The following is a 19,192-nucleotide window of genomic DNA, read 5'->3' as shown; positions in this document are numbered from 1 at the left end:
ACCCTACGGCATGCATCGCTTGCTGTCAGCTCTTTAACAGCAGACTTTAGTCTCACATTAATTCATGCATTACTCAAGCACGTTGATCTTCATGATACTGAGACTCAAATATCCGATACTCATCGCAGGTCTCAGTTTAAAGCGAGTTCATGCAGTACTGCGCGATCTCGCCTGGTCACCCACTGTAGTAGAGACATGACGCGTCTAATCTTTACTACAAACCACTGAGATACATCACGCTGAAATGGTTATTTACACTAAAGAAGTAAGAAAGAAGCCCCAACGTATATATTTTACACTAAAACGTATTTTTTTTTTTAAAGTAGGTAAAAATAATAAAATAAGTAAGCAACACAGAGTAAATATGCAAGTAATATAAAAAAAGACAAGAATAAAAATAATGAAGTAAAAATGTGTATTTACACTTTAAACCGGCATACAAAGCATACAATACATTTATAAAACAATAAATGTAAAAATATCAAAAGAGAAAATGAAACATAAATAATTATTTATAAATGATATTAATATACTCTAAATATACTTGAAAATTATATACTTTAAATAAACATATTTAGAGTAAGGTTTATTTATAAACTTGACAGACTAGTTACGATGATTTTTCTGTTACAATCCGATTTATAAACCGTGCAAGTCAACTTTTATTTTGAAAACTGACGTGACGCGCAGAACCGGGAAGATGACGTTACGCGCCTTCTACACCAATAACAAACCAAAAACACTTCACTCGTTTGTAGTATCGTCTTTTCACTCACTGTTTTTCTAAACTTTTGAGCAATTTGGATGTTTAACTTCGTGATCGTTTAATGGTACGGGAGGTAAGAGTCTGTCATGGATTCTGTGTTAGTAAACCTGCAGCACGTCGTGGAGTTACTGGCCGTGTCTCAAACGAACTCTGTGAATGAATGGGACCATCACACGGTACTCAGAGCGTTCAAGTGGGCGCAATTTTGCGAGCAGCTTCACGCCCTGTCCCGCTCGAACCCTCCGCTCAGATCCGCTCTGCAGTCCCGCCTGCATGACACCAACCAGCTCCTGCAAGAAATATCACCTTCATACTCTCCAGTCACTTTGTCTGGCCTGGCTCAATGTCAACACAATCTGCTCATTAATTTACTCAGGAACCCCTCTGCACCATGCTTCATCGTACAAATGTTTTTCCCAAATCCCAAAACGGCAACACACGGGTTAGAGATGGACCAGACCCGCCTCATTACATGCAAATCCGCTTTAAAGTTGCTATGCCGCAGTTTGGACAGGACAAGTTGTGCTGAATTGAAGGTTGAATCAGAAGTGAAAGGCAGACTACTCAGAAAACATCTAGACTCAGTAGTGTCCCTGGGTGATAATTACGTTGCTGCGAGATCGCTACTAGATTCAATCCTCCGTGACAGCGCGGGAAAAATTGACAGCCTTTATGACGTCATAGTAGGTGCGCTCATTGTCAAGGATGATGAAACAAACAACGACACTTGTCATGTCATCCTCGACTGGCTTCAAGATCACGACGGATGTTTAGGTAAACTGTGCAGATGGATGTCCCCTGGGCTTTGCTCCGTTCTTTCTGGAGAGTCTGTAACGTTTAAACGTGGCTACTGGGACGCTTTAAAACAGTGGGCATCCGGCCTGGAGTATGATGTCATGCAGAGCGCGTGGGTGCCGACGTGTTCCGTGACGTCAGAGGAGCCAGTGACGTTTATTGTACTGTTTGATCGATTCGGGGCTCTGCTACAATCAGGGTCTCCGTTAAAAGAGGAGACGATGACTAAGCTCCTAGAACTGAAACTTGAAAGTGGGGACTTTGATGTGAAAGGTGTTAGTGTTTGGACAGATCTAATAATTCAACTAAAAATGTTAAAATAATGATATTTGGAGAAATGTGATAATAATACAAATATGTCCTACTACTTGATGGATGGATGAAAGTGTACTTGTGTGTTATTTTTGTATTGGGAAATACCGACTAGATTATTTCAATTTAACTTATTTTTTATTTGCTTGTCATTTAGTTTTACTTTTTAAAAGACTTTTTAAAATGAACATTTGTGAAATGTTTACTTTTTGGCATTTTTGTATGCATTCTTCGATAAAATTATTATGAATAATTACATCATATTTTTACTGTCGTGTATTACACACACACATTATTACTTTTTGTCATAGTTTTGATATTTCAAACTTTTTCAATCATTAAAACAACACTGTAAAAAGTGTTTCTGTGCCTTAGTAGATTTAACAAAGATAAAACGAGTAAACTGTATAAAAAAATTATTCTTGTTTTTTAATCAAAATTTGAGTTAAAATAACATAAAAAGATGAATAATTTGAGTAAATCTAAATGAACACTTTATTAAGTAAATTCAGCTTCTTTTTATCATGTATAATTCACTTAAATTTGTAAAAAGGAAATTAACTTAATAATTTTGTGTTGAAACTACATGAATGATTTTAGTAAACATAGTAGACTCGTAGTTCCCGGCATGCTTTTCATGGGACTGCATTTGGACAGTGAAATTGAAATCTAAATGCTATTTTATGTGTTTTTAACTAAAAAGAAAGACTCATTTAAATCTAAATCCATGTTTATGGAAACAACAACAAACCATAAAAAAAGTTACATACAAGTAAATTAAACAGAGTAGTACTAGAACTATTAGTTAACTCAACTTAATTTTGTCGCATTTGTATTTAAGTAATATTACAGTGTTTATTATACTTAAAAAAGGCTACAAGTTGACTTAATTTAAAACATCAAATGCAATCACTTGCCTCAATTTTTATAAGTTAGATTTATGTATTACTTTTTACAGTGAATAAAAGCTCCAAACTGATTTCTCCCTCAGCCTTTAACTTTAAGAAGTATAAAAAAAAGAAAAGATCTTGTGTTCTGTATAATGCCTCAGGCTTCCGGCAGACAGGGGGAGACAATGTCCTTCACAATCATAACCTTCCCATATGCATTGATTGAACCATTGTGCATGTTTAAAGTTTCAGCATCATTTATCTTTATTCACATTAAATTATTTAAGTCAATGCCTAAACACCAACAATTAAAATTGTTTATTTTAGGCCTAGATACATTAAGGGATTAAAAAAACTAAAACAAAATTCATGTATCCATGTCAACGGCTTACAACTGTAGATCAGTATTTGCAATGCATTTTATAAATATGTTAGGACACATGAAGTAAAAGTGTAAGACTGAATAGGCTGCATGACAGATGGTGGAATATTTGTCACCTTGGCAACCGCTGGCATTAGTCTCAGAATTGTATTTGAAATAGAAAAGACCAGGCAGCAAATGCACGCGCCTCTTAAATTGGTCCCTGGGGATGCACAGACGCGTGCTTTGTGGGATGGATTTCATATGTCTGTCACATAAGGGAGGAGTAGAAGCTGCATCGACCGGGGCCACTCCACATTTAATGATTTATGAGGTAGCATGAGGTTATTGAAACCAGCAATCAAATCTCATTGTTCGTGAAACCATGTAAAATCTCAATAGCATTATATTGCTTGTTGATTCCTCAGATACATATAATTTGCTTATCAAAACAGTAGTGTGTTAAATGGATAAATTAGTTGGTAACTTTCAAGTTGTTATAAACCTGTAAAAAAATTTTTTGTTCTGCTGAGCAATTTTGTAATCAAACCATTTTTTGGCACCATTGACTTCCATAGTATTTTTCTTTCCTATTATGGAAACCAATGGTGCTCCTGTTTCTTGCTTGATTAGATATCTTCCTTTCTGTTCAGTAAAATAAAGATTTTTTGCATGTTTGTAAAAAAAAATTAAATTTTCAGACAGAATTTTCATTTTTGAGTGATCTATCCCTTTAAGTGTTACGTTTTTATCAAATCTGTCAATCTAATCTTTGTAAATGGATTTTACATCCTATCAGAATCTCCATTAAAATGACAGAACTCGTGATATTGAGGGTAGAACATGCTAATTAAATATTGAATAAAAGAAGCAATTTAATCGAGCTTAACATCTTTTAACAAGGACAGAAATAGCAGAGACATTTTTCAGGGGGTTCTGACTGCTATCGAGATGCTGTGGTGTCTTAGACGCATCAGTAGACGAATATTTTTTCTTTCATCCTCGTCTCCTTGGAAACAATAAAATGTGTGTTTTCTCGGCTCAGTTATGCAGTGAGAAAAGAAACTGGGTGAGAAAATACAATAGTGAATAATCAAGAGGCGTGACTTTCCGTCTTAGAAAGCTATTCAATTGGCTTCTTTTGGAATTGGTAAAAGTATGTTGATGTCATTATTCTGCTATAATTCAGGTATTTCTTAATTAATAAAGAATTCAGGGAAGTATTTTCCTTTGTTGGTTGTGTTATTCACCCTCCTAATGATTGGTTAGATTTATTAATCATTTTAATTGTATATTACTTTCAAATAAAACAAAATAACAACAAAAATAATTATAATACCTGGAGAAAGCTATATCATCTTTATTTGAATAACTGCAGAATATTTTAGCTTTATGAAAAATAGATTTTTGATACATGTATGTACATATAGGCATCAAATACTCACATAATAATACAGAACAATTTCATTAACGTGGTGAGAATAGAAAATGAGACAAAAGAAGAGAAAATGATGACAAATGTCTAAGAATAGTTTAAACTCTGGAGGAAACAAATGCGATTTTCAGGAGAAACATCTCTACAAGAAGTCTTAATGTCCTCTCTGCTTAGTCCCATTTTTATCTATGAGAAACAATAGATAATATTTCAGGTTGGGACTCAGGTGTTACTGAAGGTCTCTTACCTTTCACTTTGACAGTGATCAAGAGGAGAGACAGAAAGAAAGCGAGTGAAGTGAGAGGGCACAAGCCAAATCGGCTTAACGCACACTGGAAAGGGGCCGACACGTCCCCAGGGGCCAGCTCTCCTATTCAGAGGCGACCCTCAGCAGATGGGATCTGTGCATGTATGTGCATGCTTGTGAGAGTAAGACAGGGCTTAGATTTTAATGAATGCACACACACGCACACACACACACACACACACACACACACACACACACACACACACACACACACACACACACACACACACACACACACACACACACACACACACACACACACACACACATTTTGATTGAAATGTTTAGATGAGACTGAAAAAGAAAACCTTGAAGAGATGAAAGACTGAATCAAAACAAAAGATCGTAAGAGAAATAATGATGTTTTTAATTGTGCATTGCATGCATTCTCTATAAGGATGGGCAATTTCATTTAAAATTGTCTACGCTGATGGCCACAAAATTGACAATTTTGTTAAAGTCAACATAAATGAACCATTATCAATTTTACTTTCAATATCCAATTTATATCCAAATGATTTAGTTTAAAAAATTTAGTTTTTTTAGCAGAAATATTAAGCTGTTTCTAAGGTGGACCGCCATTTTGATTTTGATAACAAAGGTAAACACTGTTTTACTTACAGTAGAAAGAAGGTGTGGTGAATCATGCATGACAAGAACTGAAACATAAACATGAACCAATTATCTTCCAGACCTGAAACCTTTTTTCAGTTTTTTTCAGTATATGGAAGGCTGTTGCTCCCATTAGATTAAAGAGGATTAAACGGCAGCACCATAATATGATCATCATTCTTCCGCCCTTAAAAACTTAGCTCGAAAAATGGTGCGTAGATGGAGGACTACAATCCTAGAGGTATGGCGTAATGCATGGAAAGAGTGTACACCATTACAGACAAGCTCTTAAAATGCCAGATCTACCTATATACCTATAGTCATTTATCGCCATTACACTGGAATAAAATCATCCAAATTAACATTGTGTAGATTGTGTATACCAATCTCAAATCTCGCTTTCGTCATCCACAGCCCCACCGTAGCACTAAAGCAGAGAGTTACAAATGACCTCCTGTTAGCATTTGATTGCGGTCAAATCTCGCTCCTTGTATTACAGGACCTTTGTGCAGCTTTTGACATAATAGATCATTGAGTTTCTACTAGACAAACTAGAAAATGTCAGCCTTCTGCAAGAACCTGAGTGTGATGTCACATGTGAGATACTAATCTGTCATTTTTACATTTTAGGAATATTTCAAAAATGCACCACATGCTGACGGCTTCAGATGCAGAGAAGCTCATACACGCATTTATGACCTCAAGAATAGACTGGGTGGGTGTCAAGCAAGTCAAGTAAATAAGCTTTAGCTGGTTCAAAACGCAGCTGTTAGAGTGCTTACTGGATGGACTATTCCTTAATCCTAGTTTTATCATCACTGCACTAGCTGCCTCTTAAGCATCACATATATTTTAAAATATTGCTAATCACCTGCAAAGCCTTAAATGGTCAAGTGCCTTTGAGAATTAATATCAGAGTACAACCTATCCCTACTGAAAAATCCAGCTAAGACCAGCATAAGCTGGTGAGCTGGTTTTAGCTGGTCTCCCAGCTTGATTTTAGCTGGTTTTTCCGGTGGTTTAGCTGCCCTGTCTCTCCATGATATTTTTTCTAGAGTATAAAGAAAAGGTTAGGTTTGAATACTGCATAAGTGTGGAGATTGGGAGGCATGTGTAGTGAAGATTTAGTATAAACATTTTTAAACGTAAAAGACATTGAGGTCACAGTTTGAGGTAGCAGAGCTGAACGTTTTCCGTATAAACAAAAGAGATGACGAGGGAATATCGTAAACCGTGTTTGTTCTTCTTACAGAAATATTTGTCTGATCTCCCTCCATCTGCCATCTCTAAAAGCCCCGTATTTCATCACACGCCCAACAAGCCGTGTCCTTGCTGGTGTCTCTATCATCACCCCACCCCCAACACACACACACACACACACACACACACACACACACACACACACACACACACACACCAGCTCATTCTAAACAATAAAGGTGTGTGTTTGCATAAAACATATGAACAGATCTGATGCAAAACCCTCTAAAACCCCATTCACAGAACACTTGGTCCCAGAAAATTTCCGTAAAATTGGCAGAGAGGCTTCTGTGTGAACAAAACGCGTGCTGTAAATGTTCTGGGATCGCACCCGTAAGGAGGACCTAGTAACACGGAAAGTATTCTGTGTGAGCAAGATGCAGAAACAGTGCTGTAAGGGGCGTGCCGTAGTGAGGACATCGCAACAAGAAGTCATGGTTCAGCTCTTTGACACAGCAGATCAACATTTACATGCACATCACACGCTCCTTATGATCTTGTCATAAACTAAAATGCACGCTCGTGGTTTTTCAAAGAGAAATCACAGATATTTAGCAAACTTCAGATGGTGTGGAGAAAATACGTCACGTGTCTTTACGGGATCTTTACGTTATGTCTGTGAATGCACGCTCAGATTCCGGAAAATCATTGGCAGTGTAAATGAACTAAAAATCAAACGATCCCAGACAAATCCTGGACGCATTTTCAGTGTATTTTCCATAATCTCTGTGTGAAAATGGCTTTTGTGACACGTTTTCTTTTAAATTAGCTTTTTTTATCAGATTCTTAATGGATTCAGCCAATAAACAGGTACTTCTGAATGAGACCGGGATTACGTGAATTTAAAGCGAAAGTATTTTTGACTGAGGTGGCGTTTAGCGGCTTTTGCATCTGAGCACCTCATATGTTCTTAAAGGGGTTATGTTTTCCTTTATTTTTAGAGTGTTAAATGATGTTTGTGCACATAAAAGATCTGTAAATTTAAGTTTCAAATCCAAAGAGATCTTTTAAAAGTGAAGCCTCATCCACGCCTACCTAAAACAGCTTGTTCAAATATACGCCCATGCAGTTAGACGTCATACTGGTTTGAACATTTGAATAACACCGCCCTAATGTACACACAAAGATAGAGGGTGTAATTTTCAATCACACTGTATTATTGTTGCAAAAGGCAAATTACTTTGTTTGGCCTTCCGATTCCGATTGAGTAAACATTAAGAAACCAAGGGTTAAGTTTTATTTACAACATTGTTTCAGAACAATACAGCCCAAATGTTTGATTGTGTGCTGCACATTTTACGAAAGGACTACTTTCTAAATATGGGGGGTACAAGGGGTGTTTTAGTATTTAAATAATTCCTACTGACAATTAAAACACGAGTTTTAGAGCTGTGACGTGCCTGTGTTTTCATATTTAATGAATTTCCTACTGACGATTCAAACGCGAGTTTTGAGCTGTGCCTCTGGCGCTTCCTGTCCTGCTGGCTTTCCTGTTCTGCCCGCGCCGGAGGCGCCGACAGGACAGGAGGCGCCGACAGGACAGGAGGCACTGGAGGCGCCGGTAGGACACCAACGGTCACAGCAAACGTGACTTTGAATACAGGTAAGCATGTGGAGCTCACGGTCACTGCGACCGTGGTGGTATGCCCCCCAAAAAATTCTTTGGGACAGACCGGGAGTTTGGGGCATTTTGTAGGGGCCCTCCTGGGCCAGTCAGAGAGTTCAGGGAGCCCAAAAACGGCCATCCTGGGTCGGGCAGAGAGTTCAGGGAGCCCGAAAACGGCCATCTTGGGCCGGGCAGAAAGTTCAGGGAGCTCGGACGAACCAGGTGAAACAGGCGACTCAGGTGAACCTGGTGAACCAGACGATTCAGGCGATTCAGGCAAGTCAGGCAAGTCAGGCGATTCAGATTCGTTGGCTTGAGAGTTGTAAGGTTTTGTCTTGTATTTTCTTGTATTTTGTGTATTTTTGTTATTTGTTCTTGTATTTTGATTCTCTGCTCTGTTTGGACTTTTATTTTGAAACTCATCATGCCATGTCACGCTTCACACTTCCTGTTTGTTTCTGTATATAAGTCACTTCCTGTACACCTGTTCCCCGCTGTATATTACACTCGTCAGCCCAGCCTGTATTCTGTTACCTGATCCTGTTTATCTGTTATCCTGTATTTTGTATCTGTATCTGCCTGTTTTTGACCCACGCCTGTTTTATTGGATTTATTGCATGTTTGCCGCCTGCCTTGATCTTTCGCCTGTTTTATTGGATTTATGATTGTGACTCTGCCTGCCTTGACCTCTCGCCTGTTATTTGGATTACGTGTACTGGATTTACCCTGTTTGGATTTGGTTGCTGGCCCTTTATTGGGATTTTACAATAAACACCTTTTGCACATGGATTCACGTCTCACACGCTTCATTTAAAGCATACGTTACAAGAGTATAAGAAGCTGATGAGCAGTAAGTAGACCATATACACCACAGGGCCATGGCAAACATGGGAATTACGGAACTCAAAGGACATACCTCCGAAGCAAGAGGGACCACGGAAACGTACACAACCGGACTCGGGATTCCGGCTGTCCGCACAGACATCATTGGGGTATCCTGCAGACTAGACATCATGCCTTGCTTCTTTATCTCGTGGGGAATAGAGGAGCAAGTCTTCAGCTCGTTGGGAACAAAGGAGCGAGTCTCCAGCTCGCGGGGATTGAATCTGTTAGAGTTATGTTCCTGTGATGTTCCAGTTTAAGTTCCAGTCTTTGTTATTCAATAAAAGTATCATTTCATTTATTACATCAGTCTTCATCTTGCCTTCATCCTCCACCACACCCTGACAGGAGGAGGGATCCTGAGGAGGGAAACTGTCACGGGACAGACATGAGGGATGGCTATATACAGGGATGGGCAGTATTTCAAATACATGTATTTAAAATACGTATTTGAAATACAAAATAGTATTTTGTATTTTGTATTTTAAAGCCTTTGAAAAAAATGAAATGTAATTTGTATTTAAATACATTTAAGATGAGTATTTTTGTATTTTTAAAATACTCAAAATACTTTGAGCCAGTCAACCAGTCAGGGTGCTGTTTTCATGCATCAACTAGTTCAGACCAGACACCAGAGTTCAGGTAAGCAAATATATCTGTGCAGCTTTTAGTGGGCAATAATTGAAATGTTGGAGTGAGAAAAAAGCAAGGGGGATTGAATTATTGGGTGTGATGTGATTTGTGTTATTATAACTGTCGCAAAAGAAAATTCAAATTCACACTTGCACGTTGCACGACTGAGACAGAGTGTTGAACGCTGACAAATTGGCCTACACTTTTGACTTAAAGGAAAACCACCATTTTTTTATATTTCACAATGTTCTTACCTCAACTTAGACAAATGAATACATAACTATCTATTTTCAATGCATAGAGAAAGAGCACTTAGTTTGCAGCATTTTGACCTCAGCATGCAATAACATCTTCACAGGAGTAATGATGTTACTGCGCCAAAGGTTGAAGTGTTGCAAACTTAGTGCTCTTCCACCATATAGTCATTATTCACTTAAAAATCACGTTTTATTTTTTGCCACCATACTTACTCGTGTATCTACTCATGTAACAGTCTTTGAATGGGGAAAACATGGAAGTGTTTGGTGGCTTCTAAATTCTTCCCTGTTTAGATCCTAAGGAATAAATGGGACTAGGCTAAATGCTAACACATTCATGACACGATGTGCAAAGATGAAGTGCACATATTGGAAAAAGATAGGCATGTATTCATTCATCTAAGTTGAGGTAAGAACATAGTAAAATATTGAAAAACTGGTGTTTTCCTTTAAAGGCCCTTTCACACGTGATGCGGCAAGTGGTGGAATCAGCACACAGTTGCTGATTTCTTTTTAGCTTTGGGCAGTTGAAGCCTTGTTTACACTTTTGCAATTCACATGGCTCTACTCTATGGCGTGAACCTGCAGGCTCCTCAGTAAACCTGCAAGACTTTTATGCTTGATGTGCTCTCCGTTGTATAATTCTGTGAAATGAAAAAGGGATACTCGTGAGTAATTGTTCTCAAAACCATCAAAAAGCAGCGATGAGAGAAAGTAGTTTGCTGAATAATTTGTCAAACACTCGTCTCATGAGAAGTAAATACGTGGATTTCTTCACATATAAACTGTTTAGGTTGTGGGTCGATGACACATGAAAAAGTTTTGAAAAAGTTTTTATAAAACATCACTTTACATAAGGCTGACATGACACATTCATAATCATGACATGACACCTGTCATGAATATGAAGGGGATTTTATGGACATTTATGACAACTGCCATTAAGTGTCATTTGTTCAATTATGTCATTTTTATTGCAAAGATGACATTGTTTGAGATGTCTTTGTTATGACAACTTGACATTAACCCATACATTATAACTTGTCATGACAACTTGACATTAACCAAGACAACATAACTGACCACTTTTTACCAGTGATACAAATTGAAATTGTGATTAAAATGTCATTAAGTGTTAATACGCTGTTAAATAGTTTTATAACTTCAGTTCATGTTTATTTGACCGAGTATTAATAATATTTGACATAGTATCAAGACTTAATGACATTTAAATCACAGTTTAATGTAATGTTAACCCACAAAGCTAGGTAGTTTCTTAAAGGGATACTTCACCGATTTAGCATTCAGCTTTGTATCTGTAGAAACCCGGCAGTATTACTGAATGACCATGTTTCCCTCCATCATTTCCCCCTGAGAGGAGAGATATCTGCATTTTGGTTCTGCAAAAAAGTCCTCCGATGATGCAAAAATCGTCATATTACATCATCGGAGGACTTTTTTGCAGAACCAAAATGCAGATATCTCTCCTCTCAGGGGGAAATGAGGGAGGGAAACATGGTCATTCAGTAATACTGCCGGGTTTCTACAGATACAAAGCTGAATGCTAAATCGGTGAAGTATCTCTTTAAGTTTGATAATTATTGTTTATGATTTATAACAAGTTGTGTTGTATTGGTTTATGTGTCAAGTTGTCATAACAAAGATATCTCAAACAATGTCATATTTCCATTAAGAATTACATAATTGAGTAAATGACACTTAATGGCAGTTGTCATAAATGTGCATAAAATCTTCTTCATGTTCATGACACATGTCATGTTATGATTATAAAGGTGTCATGTCAGTCTTAAACCAAGTTTTTTTTTCTAATTTTTTATTTCCTACAGGGCAGGGGAAAGCAAGAGGTACGTAAAATAAAATGAAAGTTTCTAAGCAGTTGCACACATCTAAATACTTTTTGGCATTCAGAAATAGACCCAGATAGATTTCAGCCTAATAGGGATACTCACACTGAATCGCCAATTTCACGTGTATTTTGTGTATTTTCAAAATACAAAATACTGTATTTGTATTTAAATACATTTTTCCTCACAGTATTTTGTATTTGTATTTAAATACATTTTTCGACACAGTATTTTGTATTTGTATTTGAAATACATTTCCATGTATTTATGCCCATCTCTGGCTATATATAGACACCTCTGTTCGTGCTGATTGGTTGGATGACATGACCGTGCTCCTCCCAAACTTAGTTAAATAAGCTTCATTTGATTGAACATTGACTATACTATAGAGTCACTCAGGATCTGCCATAGCCAATCGCTAACGTGTGGTCGTGATGTATACCATACGCCGAAACCGGCCGGAAACAACAAGTCCGAATGATCAGAGGATTGTTTAGAAAAAGATGTCTGTCAACGAGAGATGCAAGTTTTGTTCATCGAATTCAAGAGTTCAAGGAACAATTGTAAATTCTAAATGTATATTTGACATACAGGACAATGATTCAGTCAACTGTTGCTGCTGGGTCTAATCATTAACAAAACGCTGCTCCGGTCGTTGACGCACAACGCCACACAACATCAACGTCATTGTTCTCAGACACTCCCTCTGTTCGCTGATTGGTCCTACAAAAATTTTATTTCTCGAAACGCTAGAATAGACCGAAATCCCAGAGGTAGTACTGAAGGAAAATGAAATTAAGCGGAAGTGTGTAGGAGGCCGCAGCCAGGCTACAATTGTTTACCCTCTGTGTATACAATAGAAATGATACAGTAGATCATGAAAAACATTTCAGCCAAGAGCTAGTCAGCCATTGTGAAAATGTATTAGATGTATTCAGTGTACTCATGCATATCCTCAGACATACTGCCATGACTGATCAAAAGCCTTTATCTCAATACTGATGTCTTACACTGAAGTGATTGTTAAAAGCAACCTTTGGCTGAAATGTTCTTTTGGGAACCAAATAACGGCATTTCTGTAAATAACCTTAGCAGTTTTTTAGAGTGTATGGTGAACTTGATTTCCAGGTGAAATTTCCTTGCGGCATTAATATATAATATGGTCATCTTGTGATCCTCCTCGCCAGACTTAATTTTAAGAAATCACAGGTGTTTGATTTGCTTTTTGCTATGCATTTGCTTCAAAGACTTTATTTGAGCAGATTGTCTTCTAACTGCCTGTTTCAAGCTGCCTCCATCTTTTCTTTTCCCTGAAAGCAGGAATACTAAATTAGCTATAGCCTAGTCTCCACAGAGCAAATCTGGCAACTGAGAAGCGTCCTTTTTAAGCTGAAAAAATACAGCAAGATCCCACACCATCAGCAGGATCGAACTATTTTAAGACTGTGTGAATAACAGGGAGGGGATAACTCTCAAACGCAGGAAAAGTGTTGATAAGTGATGAAATATTCATTCTATTTTGCGCCGCTATGTTTGGAACCCATGCCATAGCACCAGACAGCAGACGTGAAATTTCTAGCTTTTAGAGACATCAGCCATCATTGGTGTGGCAGACAGACTCAAGTTATTGTGCCTGGACGTGCATGGGGAGAGTAATTTAAACCTTAATTACATGAATAAATGCCTCAGGGCATCGCTAGTTTATAAGCATGCTGTGGAAGAACAACTGGGCAGCACATTTACAAGAACAGAAGTAGCCTCGTATTCCCTGGACACTTCCTTTGATCAATACCTGGACGTTTGCTTAATTTGCAGTTAGATTTTGTCAACAAGAAGAAAGTAGGAAAAAAGAGTGGAGCTTGGTCGTGCTAAAGCCACCATGCTAGGATTATGTTAATGGCTGCCGGGACGTTGCTAGGAGTTTTGGATGGTTGCCGATGGATTGCTATGTGGTTGCTAAGGTTTTTTTAGTATATTGCTAAGCACTTGGTGATCAGAATGGTTGTTAAAGCCGACATGAAGTTGCAATGGTGTTTTGTTTTGTGATCCCTACTGAAAAATCCAGCTAAGACCAGCATAAGCTGGTGAGCTGGTTTTAGCTGGTCCCCAGCTTGGTTTTAGCTGGTTTTGCTGGTGTAGGAAGCTGGTTTTGCTGGTGTAGCAAGCTGGTCTAGGTGTGTTTTGGTCACATTTTAAGCTGGTCTAGCTGGATTTAGCTGGTCATGCTGGAATACCAGCTGGCCCACCAGCATGACCAGCTTTGTCAGGCTGGGAGGACCAGCATAAACCACCTTAAACCAGCTAAAACCAGCTAAAACCAGCTACCAGCTTATGCTGGTTTTAGCTGGATTTTTCAGTAGGGATATCAGAGTGAAACGGCTTTTGTATTAAGAAAAATGTAGGGCGCTAACTTGATATCACCCTACGGGAATGAATTAGATCACTGGAAGTTGGAAGCCTGGCCACTGGACAGTCAATATAGTCCCACCCCCTCATGGTGACTTTAGTGCATGTGGTTCTAGATAGTTTTCAGGGAGTTGCTTAATGGGTGATAACTAGGGATTTGCAAGATTATTGCTAGGAATTTCTGGGGCATTTTGAAAAGTAAAATAAACTAATATATTGACTAATTCTTGTTTAGTCATAAGCATCTTTAGATTTAGTCGAGACTGTAAGTCCCATCAAGACAGCATCCATCTTCCTTTGCACTAACTGTCCGAGAGTTGTCTGGTGTTTGTGTGTGAAGGGAGGGGATCAGGGGAATAATTGTATTTGGAGCCTTGTGTCCCATGAGTCCTACACATGCTTGGTCATTACATACTCATTTTGGATGCTGATTAGTGTCCCGAGGCCTCTAGAGATGTGGGAATAACCCACAACACCTGCTGCCCTGAGCACAACAAAAGATCAAAATCATTTACTATATATGGATACACAGAAATCTACTGGCCTTTGTTCAGTCATATAGTATAAAAATGTATATATCAGCTTAGGAACCTAAAGTACACCAATATTATATATAATGTATATGAGTTGGTGCATTTTAGGGTTTTTAAGCTGATTGATATCAAGTAGGCAGATGTGTCACAGAAGCAATTGGCGTGACGCGTGTCATAGGTGGGCTGTGGGAAAACACGTTCTGGTTGACTGGTGACAGCATTGTGCATCCTGTCACATTAACACACACCACAGAAAAAGCCAGCCCAGGTCATTAAAGTGTGACAGCCCATCCTTTAATTTTAACAGAGCATGTCTGCTTAACATCCTCCAGCCAAGACAGCTGGAACTGAACCGTAAATAACCTGCATTCTTGACTACAATTATGCTATTATAAAAACAGACATTTATTTCTATTACTGAGCTGGAGTCTTAATGTTGTTGTTTTGGATATTAGCAGCATTACTTTGGCAATGCACCACGCCCAGTTTGAAAATGAAAAAAAAGAAAGATTATTAAGCTACATGCATGTCACTAAAATGTTGGAAACACAACATATATATATATTTAAATATAGCTTACTGTAAATACCAAATTTCACGACAATGTGTCAAAAAATATATTTATTGGAAAAAATACCTTGTAACTGGAAAATAAGAAGTTTTAAAGATAGCTAAGCTACTAGCGCTCTACTTAACAATATAGTTTATTTAGTAACATCATGCCTGGTTGCTGGCTATCACTGGTCAGACAAATGTGGCCTTAATCTGCACAATGTCATCTTTTGTATTTGGCATTTATAATGTGGTTTGAAATCTGACATTTATGTCTAAATTAATGGTTTAGATTTCATTACATCATGGCAATGCACAAAGCCTTGATTTGGGTCTTATGAGACTGTGAACTTGATATAATACTTGGAAAATTTCTTTAACCAGAGGTTTAAGAGCTCATGGTATCTAGTCTTGGTATGGGCTATCAAGGTCCATTATTGCATTATGTTTACATGGCATCAATGTAGTAAAAAAAAGTATTTATTTACATTTTCTTTTACATACACATGACACATTGTCAAACAGATTTACGTTTACACGGATCACCAGACATGACTAAAACGCTGTATTTTGTGTGCCAGACCAGTAGATGGCGATATTACTTTGTAAAGAAACACCACATGTCTGTGCACAATATTGTACAGAGCAATTAATATAAACAATCAAGGCGGTAAAAGCATTGAGCAGACTGTTTAGACAGACAATGAGGTACAGTAGGTATTTACTACAAGTGACCCTGGACTATAATTTGTGGAAAAAAATTAAACTTTGTTGGAGAAGTATTAATAAACTCAATATCTTGAGTAGCACAAACACAGTCCTGTATAGGCTGCCATTATTGATTTAGTTAAACTTGTCCATGCCTGTATACTTATCACATACACATGACATCACCGTTATAACAGATTCGCATTTTCGCTATTAAACAGAGACGACAAGGCATTGTTTTCAAAACTTTGCATTTTAACATCCATCTTCAAGTTTGGATTTTCAGGACCCAAAAACGCAATTGGCATGTAAACGAACACTCAAACAGCATAAAAACTTTCATGGTTTTGGTTGAAAACGTTGTTGTGTAAACAGCCCCTTTGTCTGGGTCTTAGGAGGTCTAATGTTGGTCTGAGTCTTGGAGGTCTGATAGTTGGGGTCTTGTTTAATTTGGAGTGTGCACTTTAAAAAATTCTTTGCTGCCTTAAATTTTTTTGTTAATCAACTCAGATATAAAAGTCATTTCAACTTACTATTATTTATCATGACAAGAGATGAGTTGTTATAACTGACTTTTTTCAACTACATTTTATACAACATTTTATATAACAGAAGGTCGTGTTATAGTAACAAAAAATTTCATTAATTTATTTGTGTTCATATCACGAAATTCAGCTTTTTTGTGCCTTCAGCACGAATGTCTTTTTTGTGTCACTTGCACAAATTTTTATAAACAGTTTTTTATATCCGTGGCACAACTTTCTTTTTCATGTCATTTTATGTATTGTTGTCTAATTTTATCCCCCTATTTTTAAATCATTGTCGCTTGGGGTTAGATTTGGGGTTTGGGTTAGGATGTACTTTTATGCTTTGGTTTCTACATGTTTTTCTTCCGCTTTTAAAACTATTCTCGCCTGGAGTTGGGGTTTGGGTTAGGATGTCTAAAAATGTAACAGAAATTGATTCTAACCCCTACCCTAAGCGACAATGGTAAGAAAATAGGAAAAAACGATGAGAAAACAATACATAAAATGAAATCAACAAGACATTGTGCTCAAGCCACAAATAAAGCTGAATTTTGTGCCATGGACACAAATAAATTAATGACATTTTTCGTGACTATAACACGACTTTCCGTGAGAACAGTCTGATTTTATAAGTTGTAGCATCTCTTGTCAAGATAAACAATAGTACGTTGACATTACTTGTAATCTGAGTTGATTCAACTAAACAATTTAAGGCAGCAAAGATCTTTTTATAGTGTGGTATAACTTCTGCACTGTAAAAAGATTCCGTAGAAATTCCAGTATTACTGGCAGCTGGTTGCCAGTAACTTACTGTAGATTTAAATTTATCTTAATTACCTGCAACAGTTTGTTCAAAGTTAAATGAAAATTAAACATATGCAAGTCTTTATCTTTACAGAATAAAACTAAAATAACAACCTCAAGCAAAGCATTCGAGGAAACAAAATCTGAAGGAAAAAAACAGAAAACCGTTGATGAGGATTTTTGTTTCCCAGAATGCTTTGCATGGTGCTGTTATTTTATATTTTTGTTCTGTAGGACAAAGCCTTGTTGATGTTTGATGTTCATTTAAGTTTGAACAAACTGTTGTCTGTGAATAACATACATTTGGATTTACGGTAGGTTGCTGGCATCCAGCTGCCAGTAATACTGTAATTTCTACGGAATCTTTTTACAGTGTGGTCTTAAGGGGGTTTTCTTAAAAAAAATTTTTTAATAATAACCAACAGAGCAGTATGGTCAGCAGTCTGTTGAAAAGTGTTAAAGTGTATTGATTAAAGCTTTATCCTCATCTAATTTGCCGATGGTAATTTGCCCACTGTACAAGGCCATTAACCTTAAACTGTTTTACTGGTGTAATGAGTCCAATTGATTGACTCTGAACACATATTGTATAAAAAACGGAGGAAGCTCTTAGGATTGTAAGTGACCCTCTAGTTGGGCAATACAATATTCAGACTAATGTCTAATGTATGCTAGATTTTGCCACATGAAGAGTAAAAATTATTTTATATTTACCTTTATTTAACCAGGAAAAGACTCACTGAGATTGAACATCTCTTTTACAGGAGGCTCTTGGCCAAAATAGGCAGCCAATTTTGCATATACAATAATACAACAAAGTTACAACACACAATACTAAAACAACATAAACTTTTCTAAACTTTGGGTTCGTGAAACTCCAGTCTCTCTCTTGTGACATTGATGCACAGTACCCATTTAAATGGACTTGCAGCATTATCTGAAGTGAAAAGCCTATCTATAGGCAACAACAAATGTCCACAAGACCTTCTCAAAACAAAACAAGACCAAAAAATAAAATTACACAATTTTAAATCAATGCCCAAAATGGTTTTAATGACTATATCATGCAAAAATAAACATCACACTCTATAAAGAACATCAACTCTTTTCAATCTTTTGGTGCACCCGTTTTAAAAATGAAGGATAAGACATAATAATGTCTTCATTTGAATAACTGTACTGTATATAAAATAACAGTAAATTCATACAGTATAACACTTTTTGACATCAACAAATTGCTCTCTTTGACACAACAATATATGAAACAATTACTTGTGCACTTTAGTTTCAGGCAACAGGTCATGATCTCACAAATTTAGAAAACATCTAGACATCTAGTTAAGCTTCAGAACAACTCAAAGCATGGCTCAGATTCCAACCATTGACAATGTCTCTGTTTTTCAATCCATGAAGAACAAACAAAACTTGGATTTAAGATGATTGTTATATAGATCTCAACCATTCAAATGACTCTGTAAACATCTAGACACAGTTTGTGTGTTCATTCAGTTCAATATAGCTCAATGGCTGTTGTAACCAATAAATTATTGCAGTTTGTGTTCTTAACAAATCTATAAAAAAACCTTAAAGACTTTGACACATCATTCTAGTGCTGGTTAAGTAAAAACAGCATGTTGGTTTGTGTCAGGAATAGATTAGTATCAATGTGAATCCTGCATAA

The 19,192-nt window shown here is 37.1% G+C and overlaps 2 protein-coding genes across 2 annotated transcripts in view; one reads left to right on the top strand and one right to left on the bottom strand.

The window, feature by feature from the left end:
• The window catches only part of gas2a (growth arrest-specific 2a), a 35,040-nt gene extending 34,780 nt beyond the window's left edge, over positions 1–260 (bottom strand). Inside the window, exon 1 of the mRNA XM_055192873.2 lies at positions 3–260. Coding sequence (XP_055048848.2) covers positions 3–16 — 14 coding nt within the window. The 5' untranslated portion in view covers positions 17–260. The remainder of the gene's footprint in view (positions 1–2) is intronic.
• A 442-nt stretch (positions 261–702) lies between these two features.
• fancf (FA complementation group F) lies at positions 703–2,129 on the top strand. The gene has a single exon (XM_055192872.2). It carries the CDS (start codon positions 853–855, stop codon positions 1,882–1,884), a length of 1,032 nt encoding a protein of 343 aa, XP_055048847.2. The 5' UTR covers positions 703–852; the 3' UTR covers positions 1,885–2,129.
• Positions 2,130–19,192: the final 17,063 nt, after the last annotated feature.

The sequence above is a fragment of the Misgurnus anguillicaudatus genome, chromosome 6 (genome assembly GCF_027580225.2).
Source record: "Misgurnus anguillicaudatus chromosome 6, ASM2758022v2, whole genome shotgun sequence".
Classification (NCBI taxonomy): Eukaryota; Metazoa; Chordata; class Actinopteri; order Cypriniformes; family Cobitidae; genus Misgurnus; species Misgurnus anguillicaudatus.
Note: the sequence above shows the minus strand (reverse complement) of the source record. Positions and strands in the feature narration are given on the sequence as shown.

Excerpts from the sequence above, each read along its gene's own strand:
- fancf (XM_055192872.2), top strand. The coding sequence starts at position 853 with ATGGATTCTGTGTTAGTAAACCTGCAGCACGTCGTGGAGTTACTGGCC.